At 45.5% G+C, this 12,232-nt stretch overlaps 1 protein-coding gene across 1 annotated transcript in view; it reads left to right on the plus strand.

The window, feature by feature from the left end:
* The window catches only part of TRRAP (transformation/transcription domain associated protein), a 159,652-nt gene that overhangs the window by 2,565 nt on the left and 144,855 nt on the right, over positions 1-12,232 (plus strand). Inside the window, exons 2-9 of the mRNA XM_088451971.1 lie at positions 15-164; positions 650-699; positions 2,308-2,418; positions 2,862-2,966; positions 3,069-3,152; positions 3,341-3,397; positions 4,045-4,170; positions 4,474-4,551. Coding sequence (XP_088308097.1) covers positions 65-164; positions 650-699; positions 2,308-2,418; positions 2,862-2,966; positions 3,069-3,152; positions 3,341-3,397; positions 4,045-4,170; positions 4,474-4,551 — 711 coding nt within the window. The 5' untranslated portion in view covers positions 15-64. The remainder of the gene's footprint in view (positions 1-14; positions 165-649; positions 700-2,307; positions 2,419-2,861; positions 2,967-3,068; positions 3,153-3,340; positions 3,398-4,044; positions 4,171-4,473; positions 4,552-12,232) is intronic.

Genomic DNA, 12,232 nt, shown 5'->3' on the forward strand with positions numbered 1-12,232 from the left:
TCTTCCCGTGACAGGTGGGATGACGCATCTGTTATTATTGAACTGGTAAACGGAACAAAAGAAAATGGCATTTGTACCACCATCAGGGCCCACCGTGGTCGACCAGACCACCCTCATGAAAAAATACCTCCAGTTTGTGGCTGCTCTAACAGATGTCAACACACGTATGTATACACAAAAAAGCTGCCACATGGGGGGCAACTAGTTGAATGTTCTGTGTACCAGCAATTGCATTCAGAAACCAGGTAGTGAAAAATAAAAAAATAACGTAGACAGACCCTGCAGTTTGTCCTCACATTACCATATCTTATAGGTTTCCTGCAGCATAGTGTACTATGTATTTGGTAAGACTTCCCATAGTATTCCATTTTATTTTGCGGAGAGTTAACGCTTCTGAATGCTGCAGGCAACATCAAAATTGAAAGTGTCCAAAAATGTGTGTGTGTGTGTAGGTCCCATACCCTTGCATGCATTTTTTGGAACTAGTAAAGTAAGCATTTAACGTGCATTTTCTAAACCTATTGAATGCAAAGTAAAAGCCTGTGTATGCAAGCCCAAAATGGATACGTAATTGTGGTAACTTATTGCCATTCCACTGAGCCTTTCCTTTTGTATTCTAAATAACTTCTCATTTGCTTAAATATTACAGCGGATGAAACCAAGTTGAAAATGATGCAGGAAGTCAGTGAAAACTTTGAGGTATGTGTTTGGGGGCCTCTGGGTTAGCGTGATTTTAATTGCAATATATTTTATAGAATCATTTAATTTAATCTAAGTTTGTTTCTGAGGGATGTTGTCTTGGTTCCCAGTAGCTATTGATGAACGCTTGACATTTGTGCTGGCGCAAATGGGCCAATCCTGCTTCTAGGCCCGAAAGGCAAAATCACTTTTCAATTGGACCTTTACTATCTAGCTGAAGAACTTAATAAGTTCCAATCATTATGGGGGAGTTGTAGTACAGTTGATAGATGACTACATACATAGACTATTAGTAGCCAGACTTCAGTGGCATTTATGGACATGCTTGATGATCTGATCAGAGTATGATAGGATAACAGGACTTTTTATCATCCTGCTCCTTTTGAAACCACAATTGCAGCAATATCAGGTTATTTGGATGTCACCTGAGGTTTTGCCATGTATATGTCCATCTTTGTTGATTAAATTACCTGCAATTACTCTTTTATGTTGCTAGCGTTTATGCTTTTGACCTTAAGGGTTTTAACCCTTAAGGTCAGCACAGACGGTGTAATGGTTAGCATTACTGCCTCACAGCACTGAGGTCATGGGTTCGATTCCCACTAAGGCCCTACCTGTGTGGAGTTTGTATATTCTTCCTGTGCTTGCGTGGGTTTCCTCCGGGTGCTCCGGTTTCCTCCCACACTCCAAAAATATACAGGTAGGTTAATTGGCTCCCAAAACAAATTAACCCTAGTGTGTATATGGGTGTACATGTAGTAGGGAATATAGATTGTAAGCTCCACTGGGGCAGGGACTGATGTGAATGGACAAATATTCTCTGTAAAGCGCTGCGGAATATGTGTGCGCTATATAAATAACTGTTAATAAATAAATAAATAAAACAGCAAAATGATGAGACAATCAGTCTTGAGCCCACAAAAATGTGACGTGAGTTTTGTGAGTGACAGACTTGTGTATGTGTGTGTGCTTGTGCAGCGTGTGTGGTAATAGTTCACATTGGGCGCTGAGAGCAAAACTGATAAGATCTGATTGCTGTAACTATCCAGCAATATATAGGTCAGATAACCAGTGTCAACCCAATCACACAAACAGGCCTAGTTTTTCTCGGGTCCTCGTCTCGATGGGAAAAGGGTATAATTCTGAGCTCCCCAATCTAGAATTGTTTCATAATTAAAGGGGATGGAAAACATGTCCCTAATACAAACAGAATTGGCCTGGGAGACTGCATCAGGGAGTCTTCTACCAGCGTAGTGTGTGCCCTAATCTCATGACGCTCGCAGCTAGCGGTGATAAGGCCTCTTCTGCAAGGTGTGCCCTACTACTGCCAACTCCCCCTACTAATAACCCTAAACAGTGATCTGGCTGGTAATTTCCGGAACTCCTGACTTAAGGTGCCATGAGTGGGTCACTACCAATCTGTCAGTTATGATTATATCTGCATTTCAGGTTCTAGCAGTGTATTATCTTACATATGTAATAATACTTATTGCCTCTAAATTAATGGGACCACTGTAACTTGTGAATACCTGAATAATGACTGGTACTTTGTGACTGGATATTATGCCAAGTGTAAGGGGCTTTTCATAAGCATTTGTTTCCTCCTAGAATGTCACCACCTCCGGCCAGTATTCCACCTTCCTGGAGCACATCATCCCACGGTTTCTTACTTTCCTACAAGATGGAGAAGTCCAGTTCCTACAGGAGAAACCTGCTCAGGTATTGGTATTGTACATAATTATAGTCTGGGCTGCACCCATGCTGTCTGAGTATGCTTAGCACCATTAAAGAATCCACGCAATACTGCAGGTTTATTGGATGATACTTACCGATGGAAAACTCCCATACTTTGTTAGTCGTTTATTCGACTATGGTGCTGTTGTGCTTTAAGATTTGGTTCGTTAGATTATTTTACTTCTGGTGCTTGATTTAGTCATGAAGTCTTTATTTAGTCTATATGTATTTTGTGTCAGTCATTGCTGCTGTCAGTGTGAGCAGAGGCAGCTTTGTGAGTAAATACAGGTCAATCGGATGTTGGTTTTGTTTGTATTAGTCTTGATCTTTTAATCAAGCTAAAAGACCTTATTACACTGCAGAAAAATAGATTATTGCTGTAAAAGATCTAACATATGGCGATTTTTTTTTTTTTTTTTTTATTACAGCAACTGCGGAAACTAGTCTTAGAAATAATCCACCGGATCCCTACCAATGAACACCTGCGGCCCCACACCAAAAACATTCTGTCCGTCATGTTCCGATTCCTCGAGGTATGGTCACTAATATTAAAGCAAAACATGTTGCATGCATTCATTTCTTGTAACATACAACCACGTGCTGTAAAATAACCTTCAAATATTTTATTTTTGAAGACCGAGAATGAGGAGAATGTTCTGATCTGTTTGAGAATCATCATTGAGCTACACAAGCAGTTCCGGCCGCCTATTACTCAGGAGGTAAATGCATTACACGCTGTGAAATTGAGGTGATGTGGCTTTATTTGGATGGTCCCTGCATTACTATATCAACATTTTCTATATCCTCATGAACACTCGCTATTTATATTATTCTGCTTTAGTACATTCACAGTATGGCTTCAGATGAATTAACCATTGATTTATTTCATTCTTTAAATGTGTTTTAGATTCATCATTTTTTAGACTTTGTGAGACAGATTTACAAAGAGCTTCCAAAGGTCGTGGTAAGTGTTTGGCTATAAATTTGTAATATTTCTGCTAATAAACTGCTTCATGGCTAAATTATCTCTAGAGCAGGCCAACCTGTGTCTCTGCATACCCTCTCACTGATCAGCTTGTCAAGCACGCTGAGACTTGTAGTTTCACAACAGCTGGAGCACCACGGGTTGGCCAGGCCTGTTCTAGAAGATCATTCAAGGATGTTCTTTTTCCAGATATTTTTCCGTAAGCAGCAATTTTAATCATTTCGATCATGGTTTGCCCCGCATTATTATATTAATAATACATTTGTAGCCAGACTTATTCAGAATCCATCATCTGGAAATTGTTCCTTCAATAGAAACCAGACCGAAGTCTTGCAATTGTACTTGTTTTTAGACTTTAGCAAGGATCTTATATTTTATTAAGTTCTATTGGATTTGTATGATCATAAACTGGGACTTCTAGGAGTCTCTGTATTCTGGCTAGTCCAACAGTCGTCTTGTGCATTTCTGAATTAGCCTTACTGTGTCTGTTCCCATATACATATAAGATTGTATATTATATTATCATTAATTTTTTCTCTTCTGTATATTGAGTTTTGTGAAATGTATAATAGAAGAAATATTTATTTTGATTGGTAAAGAAACCCCTTTTACCTCTCTAATTCTAGAACCGCTACTTTGAGAACCCCCCAGTGATTCCCGAAAACACTGTCCCTGCTCCTGAAATGGTCGGCATGATTTCCACTATTGTAGTCAAAGTGAACCCGGAGAGAGATGACAGTGAAACTAGAACGGTAAGTAATGGGGATGCCAGGGCCGCGTTCTCCCCCCCCTGATAGGTTTCCGGTTTATAAAAATCTACAAACAAAAGTGCAAGATTTTATGCAGGGAAGGAATCTGTTAAAAGTAAGATTACGTCCAAAAAGATTTTAAAATTCTGTCTTTGTCATTGGTCAGAGCTGCCATCTGTGCAAGTTACTTTTCCTGCATGCAAAAATAATTGTGTGACTTTTGTGTATAGCGAGAGGCCTTTAGATTATATATTGGTGACTTGGCTATTGTGGTGTTCATGGCTGTCTCCTGTCTTTCTCATACAGCATACAATCATCCCAAAGGGTTCCCTCTCCCTTAAGGTGCTGGCGGAGCTGCCGATAATAGTTGTCCTCATGTACCAGGTAAGGCAGAGTCTCAGTAGGTTATTGCCTCCAGCTGTTGTTGAACTACTAATCCCAGCATGCCTTGCAACAGGTTTATCATGGCCAAATAGCAAGACTGTTTCATGGCATGCTGAGATGTGTAGTTATACAACATCTGGGGGGCCGCTTATTGCACACCCCTAGTGTAAAGGGAAAGCAGCATCTGTATTTCTCTTGTTTTAGTGTGTTCTAAAAGGACATGTGAATGGTGTCCTAATTTGATTACACAAGTCCTGATTTGGAGTCGTCCATATCAGTGGTCGATCTTCCGTACTCCCATGGCATTCTACTTTTATATGCAAATACAAGAATCGGCCAAAGTGTACCGAAAATCCGTGTAATAAACGTGGAAGCATATTCCCGCCCACTAGGATTCCATCTGCAGATGCAACCGCAATCCGTTAGTATCTGGATGTGCACCAGCCCCGTGCTAGGTGCTTAAGATCAGTCAGAAGCAGGCGTCCTATCTCCGAACACTACGATCACATAGTTGATTATTTGCCCACAACACTCCCACAAACTGGGTCTGTCCCTTACGATCATGGGGCTGCCCAGAAATGCCCAACTCATGGAAAGTATGGTCCGTCCACAGACAAATCAATCCGTAATAATCTCCTTCAGTTAGTATTAGTCTATTCCGACGCATGCGCAGTCACTGATTTCTTACTTTTGCCAACGTGCGTCCATTATGCTGAAATCCTCAAAATCGGTCCGTATATGCGGATACGTCCTACTCGGAATCTAATATTCCCCCTTCAGTGTGTGTTGCAGCAGCTTCTAGTAGCATCCTGGGGTATTTTATGGTTTTTGACCCTAAATTCCAAGACCCCACCTTGGGTGCAGACCCAGAGATTGTGCACCTCTGACAAAAGGCCTGGAACCTAAATGAGATTATAATATGTGAATGACGTAGTATGTAGCAGTGGGTTTATTTCATTTCAATAAACGTGGAGCCTCATGTGTAGTTTAGAACTGAGAAGAGTGGAGTAAACATCATGTAAGTGTCTATGTGTACTGATTGTGCTGTAGGCTGCATTATGGGACATTTTTTTATTTTTTTTATTATTGATTTGGAGTCACAATAATCATGAAATTTACACAGTTCTGTAGGTGGAACTAAACTACCAACCCTCTCCCCTCCACACACCCCACACCCCTAAATATTTTCAGATACTTTAAAATAGATAAATTATTAATGCTTGCTTTTATTCATTCATTCTGTATTGTGTTATAATCCCATAGCATCTAACCAAGTACAACAATTACCCACATCTGCCTGAATAACATAACTCTGATTGCATTAATGAAATAAGGACACTAGCATGAAATACACATCATATAGAGCTTTGTATAGTTTGCTATGGGATGGGTACGGGATGCCGGTGGTCAAAATCCTGATATCTGCATCCCAACACTGTCTAGATAGACACTAGGGGCTCTATTTATTAACATTATTTCTACTTCAGGGTCCATAGGGGGTCCACAGGGTTGACCTTGGGGGTATAGGTTGGGAACCAAATCCGGGCACCACGCAGTTAAAGCTTTTAGCTCCCAGGATGCACTTGGGTCCACTCTCCCTATAACCCCACCCCCAAGCCAGAGGCACCTCAGTTTACGTTGGTGCCCGGCCGGATTCGGGTCACCGTTTAGTGCAGTGGGGAGCTGATTAGCAGCCACTAAGCTTTATTTTTTCTAAAGGACAGAGTTTTTAATTTTTCCTTTGGATTCTTCAGAGCGGCAGCGTCAGACTGTCCATAGGACGTCTAAGCTGCCGCTCCGTCACCCCGCTGGTGCTGAGACGCCAGTACAGATCTGGGGATCTCAGCGGGACCCCAGAGTCTGTACTAGCCGGACTCTGCGGGCGCCCAGGACTGCTGCCGGATCCACGGGGAGCAGGTAAGGCGCGGGTCACCGCTTGCGGTGATCCGCGCATTTGAAATGCAGTCCTGTGCCTCCGGTCTCTGGGGACAGACCGGAGGTGCCGGCAGTGGCGGCGGTCCCCCCATACCCCGTGTGTCCACTAGACCACCAGGGACTTAGTGTTCGGTGCAGGGAGCCGGCGTCCCGGGGGTTAATTGTCGGCCAGGGGAGACAGCCTTCCCTGTTACAGAGGCTCCTCCCCTCAGCTCAGCGCGCCTTTCAGTATCTATAGTCTGGCGTCGCTGAGCTGCTTCCTCCACGGGCCACGCTTCTTCTGAGGTCTCCAGCGGCCATTTTCTTGTGGTGCAGCAGAAATCTCTGGAGATGGCAGTTGGTCCAGTCCCCCTGCGTACCTCACCATTAGGTCAGTGTACACAGCGCTGTAGCCTTCCCAGACACTGAATCTGGGCAGCTGAATGCAGTGTCATAGTACAGTATATTATGACATGTTTATGTATATATGTATATATCTGCATTGTATGTGACTTATGCTAGTGCTGACTGTACTTTATTCTCTCACCTGTCAGTGTATATCTATCCCTTTCCTTATCTGCCCTAATACAGCTGTACTTGGGGTGGTTCTGAGACCTCACATTTATATACTTGTTAATATTTGTGAGGTTTGTCACATACTGTTGCGTGCTGCACGTTGCCATATTTTGAGTGGAACTGTGTGTTGCATACGCTGAAAATGAGTCCCTGCAGCTAATTTTTAGTATCAGTCAGGACCAGTATAGCGCTGCTTGATCACAAGGCTTGGTCAGATATGTCTGACCAGGAGATAGAGCGTTATACTGCACCCATTTTTACTATCCTGCAAGCCATGTGCTGCAGGTGTTAGTGCGGAGGATTTAACTCTTAAAGGGTTCTGTATGTGGCGTCATCGGGTGCCGGCCCCTTTCATGACCCCCTTGGGCGGTTTGTTTTCTCGGGATCCTCTTAATTGCGGATCGCCGGGCGGGCCCCATTGTTGTACCTCACTTGGGGTTACTTCACCATACTGCCCTTTTTCATCTCAGGGTATCTCGCAGTTTCTTGCACATCCCCTGTGACACAGACTACCGCTCCCTACAGGGGTTTTTCGAGTATATGAATTCCCCCTGGTGACACAATAGTCTGTCATGCCCCTTGCAGGGATTACCACAACAGCCACCCCGGGTGGATGTCGTTTTTCTATGAAACGCAAATTGGCGTGGTTGACGCCCTGTGGTTACTTCCCACTTGGCTCTACCGGGAACTGGATACTGTTGTGGGCTCTTTCCCTCTTACACGGGGGGAAGCCTATTTCAGGTATTATTATCCCTGCTTTGGGGCTGGTAGCAGGCCCATTCTGGCTAGAGAGAATGTTGACCTGCACCTGTATCATACACCCTCAGTATTACGTGCCTTCTGGGTCCCTGTTGCTGACTAGCGGGTGGATCGCATGGCGGGACTCTGGCTGTTGCCAGATATGAGGTATTACAACAGTGTTTGGTCTCCTGTCCCAAATTCCCTGAGGGTCATCATGAGCCCCTCCTGGGGTGGATGGGCGTGTTACTCATCGGATTACAGACGTTACTACGCATCCCATTCCTGCGTGGTCGGATTCTTCTGATCCGTAGGTGGTAACTCTGCCTGAAATCAGTATACTCGCTTTCAGGGGTTGTTACCCATCCTACCATGGCTATAGCATGGTTGGTTAATACTATTGCATACTGAGCTGATGCATTTGTAATGTTTTTTCCCCTCCAACACGTCTGGGGTTCAAATGTATTTGGTCGCTCACGTAATATATGCAGTTGTCATAGGTGGACATGCCTATATTGGATACCAGCTCCTAACTTTCAGAGTTCCGGCTGCGACGGTATCCTCCGTAATACCCTATGGCTGCGCTCAGGGAATGCAGAGGTGCAGATACCATCTATTGGGTATATCTTGTTGGGTCCTGACCTTGACAGTGGCAGTACAAATTTCCCGCCGTCAGCTATGCTCACTACGGGGCCTCAGACTATTAAGTCTTTTTGTCCTCTGGGTCAGCCTAAAGGTCTGTTTCTTCATAGACTGTCGGCCTTTACAAGGGCCGACATATCCAGTTCCGAGCAGGCCTGGACTGCCAGCCGATCCTGCTTCTGAATATATCGTCAGCCTGACGAGACAGGCCTACCACTGGGAGATGGCGATTTCTCAGTTTGCCCGGTACTAGTGTCTAGTTGCCGCGGCTACGTGGGTAGGAGGGTACGCACTCTCTTTGCTCAGGCGGCCTATTTCCATGTGATGGTACGCAGGCCCTTATTCGGAACAGGGCCTTACAAATCCAGAAAGCTATACAGTTGTTGCGGTAAGCGGAGCTAATTGGGCCATCCCCACTTTCTCAGCGAGGGACTGGTTGTTCTGCTTTCTTTCTGGTGCGGTGGCTGAATGGTCCTCTTTGGCCTATTCTCTGTCTCAATTCCCTGAACCAGTTCCTAAAGCTACCTGGGCTCAGGAGGCAATCCCTATGCTCCATCATACTATGTTTGGAACCTGGGGACTTTATGGTATCACTGGATATACAGGACGCGTGCCTACGGGTACTTACAGAGACCTTACCTCAGCATGGACTGAGGTTTGCTGTATCACAGCACTTATGATTTTTCGGGCTCTGCCTGTTGGGACTGCTCTCAGCCCCACAGGGGTTTACCAGCGTTTTGGATTTTCTGACAGTTCTTCTGTTCAGTATATCCCAATGCTCCTGTACCTGGATGGCCTCCTGCTCTTAGCAGGATCACCGGGGTACTTTACAGCCGGGTCAGGTTGACCGTGGCTTCTTCAGGGTGCAGACGTTTAATCAATGGGGAAAAAGTCCTCCCTGCATCCCTCTCTGGGTATTCTTCACCTAGGAGCCCTGCTGGATTCTCAGAATCTGAGAATTCTTCTGGCGTAAGACGGCATCTCCACTCTTCCATTAAGAGTACATGGATGTCTGCGCAGTCGACATATGTCTTTGCACTCTGGGATGCATGGTCCACTATTCAGTGTCTGCCTTTGGAAGGGTGGAATGGGCTTAGTTCCATTCCAGGCCTTTCCATAATTGGCTTATCTCCAGATGGAACAAGTTTTTTCTGTCTGATCACTGTTCAAACGATGATGCTCTCCCCGGAGGCAAGTCGGTCCCTTTTCGGGTGACTATGGCCATCTCGTCCAGGGTATTCTTTGCTAAGGACAGTGTCTGGTTCGCATCCATTTCAGTGCAGTTGGATGTCTGTCGATTCCACCCTGTCAATTAACTTGTTGGAACTTTAGCCTGTCTTGGGCCTTCACTCTGGCATAGCCCTTGTTTCCCGGTGAACCTGAAAAAGTTCAGTCCGACAGGGTCAGAACAGTGGCTTCCTTTTTAGCAATACTGTTCGTTGGGTGGCAATGTCAGGTATGTCATACATTCGGACATTGTCTGAGGGTCTCCTCCCGACCATCTCGACAGTGTTCATTTCAGGTGCTCTCCATTGGGAAGCGGGAGTCCTCAGCTGTCACGACGTGCATCCAGGGGACTAGTCTCTTTCCCAAGAGAGGTTTCATCTCCTGGTGAGCAGGGGGGGGGTCCTCCTGAGGTGACCCTCATGGCCTTCTGACTCTATCACACTATGGTGTTACAGTCCAACTCTGGGGATTCTGAAGCAACCTTCAGTGACTCTTTGTCGGTGAAGTGGTTCTTCCAATTTGCGTACCTGTGTTCTCCAGTCTCCATTCTTCCTCGAGGGAAGTGTTTCAATCGAGACGGAGATGCTTTCCTGCTGGTGGCTCCTGATTGCCCCAGATGTCAGGGGTACTTGGTTTTTCGGAGTCTCTCCATCGATACTCCATTCCTGATGCTTCACTGCCCAGACCTGTTGTCTCAGGGTCCTGGGGTTTGCCTTGGACCTGGGTCTTTTGTCTTTGACTGCGTTCCTACAGTGGTCTTACGGCTTCCCTGGCTTTGTCATCGTTGGAATGATTAGAGCACATGGATCAGCTTTTGCTGGGACCTACCGCAAACTGTGGCAGCCATAATTCTTATGGTATTATACTTGTCGATATGATCCTCTGGTGTCCAGGATTTCCAGATATTCTGGCATTCCTTCCGGCTGGCTTGGGTTTCACCCTCGGCCTGGCCTTCCTGACAGTGCGGATCTCTACACTGTCAGTATGATTAAGATATTGAATTTGCTCCGCTCTGGTATCCAGTTCATCCTTTGGAGTGTTTTCTGGATTATGCCTCCATTTGTCCTCCCTAGGGATTCCTTGGGAGTTAGTAGTGGTTCTTCGTTAACTCCGGGGAAAGTTAATGGAACCGCTGGTTGTGATAGCCATTACATGGTCTATTGCTTTGGCTTTCTCTCTTTCTCTCAGGGAGTTTATATCACCCAGGTGAGTGTCGGAATTGGGAGCGTTCTCATGTGGCTCCCTCTTCTGGAGGGCATCTTGTCAGGGTGTGAGTTGCTCTCACCCTGTGTTTCTTCTTAGTGATTTTTAGGTTCCATATTATTCTGGAACTTATGGTGAGGCCATTCAGTCCCCAGTCCTCTCGGCTGGTGTGGCCTCATTGACTGTGGTCCGGCCTCTGTGGATTTATGTGATCCGTTCAAGTTCCTGACGGAAATCGGACTCCTTGTTGGTGGTCTGAGATTTCTGGTTTTAACAGGAAAGGATGGCCGGCCTATGGCCAAATGTTGGCTGGACGGCCTCGTATGTCTTCTTCAGGGGCCTACCCATGGGTAGGCCTTTCTGTTGTTAATGCTTGTTTTTTCTCGGGCCATGTAACCCTCGTGGGTGGCTCGCTGTGGCGCCTTGGCTGTTTTGCCTTGCTAGATGGCCACGTGGTCTTCTGTCCACACCTTTTTAAGGTTCTAGGCATTGGTTTCCTTTGCCTCTCCGGATGCTTCCTTTTTGGCGGCGGATTCTCCTCTCAGCACAGGAGCGTCCCCTCCCTTGGTTGAACTGCTTTGGGACATCCCCAAGGTCAACCCTGTGGACCCCCTATGGACCCTGAAGTAGAAAACAAGAGATATGGTAAGAACTTACCTTTGTTATCTCTGTTTCTACGAAGTCCATAGGGTCCACAGGGCGCCCGCCCTGACGCACCTGGCTTCAAATGGGCTGTGTGGCTGGTCACCGGTTTTCCGTCTCCCATTTCTGTGAGTATGGTTATCGAGTGTTCCAGTTTTCTCTCTCTTTTTCTCTCCTCCTCCGGCCTTTGGCTACTTACAAACTGAGGTGCCTCTGGCTTGGGGGTGGGGTTATAGGGAGAGTGGACCCAAGTGCATCCTGGGAGCTAAAAGCTTTAACTGCGTGGTGCCCGGATTTGGTTCCCAACCTATACCCCCAAGGTCAACCCTGTGGACCCTATGGACTTCGTAGAAACAGAGATAACAAAGGTAAGTTCTTACCATATCTCTTGTTTTTTATTAAAATAAAGTGAAAAAGGGTGTTTTCACACTCTTTTCACATTATTTTAGCATCACCTAAAGTTACTAAAGGGCAATTGGAGTAGAATTCTTACATTTCTACTCCAAGCCCTAATTTTCACTTATTTTTAGTAAGCAGATTGCATTTCCCATAATTGTAATGGGAAATGTGATCTGGCCAAAGTTACTAAAAATAAATTGTGAAAAAATACCGGGGAAAGCCCTGTGATAATAACGTCACCTGGAGGTGGCGTTATCCAGGGTCTCCCCCGGTTACCGGACTTCTACTCTGCTCTAACAGGCAGAGCAGATCCTGGAGCCGGCCCCAGTGATCAGCTGTG

Source organism: Taudactylus pleione, unplaced genomic scaffold, assembly GCF_031769625.1.
Source record: "Taudactylus pleione unplaced genomic scaffold, aTauple2 ptg000032l, whole genome shotgun sequence".
In the NCBI taxonomy this organism is placed as follows: Eukaryota; Metazoa; Chordata; class Amphibia; order Anura; family Myobatrachidae; genus Taudactylus; species Taudactylus pleione.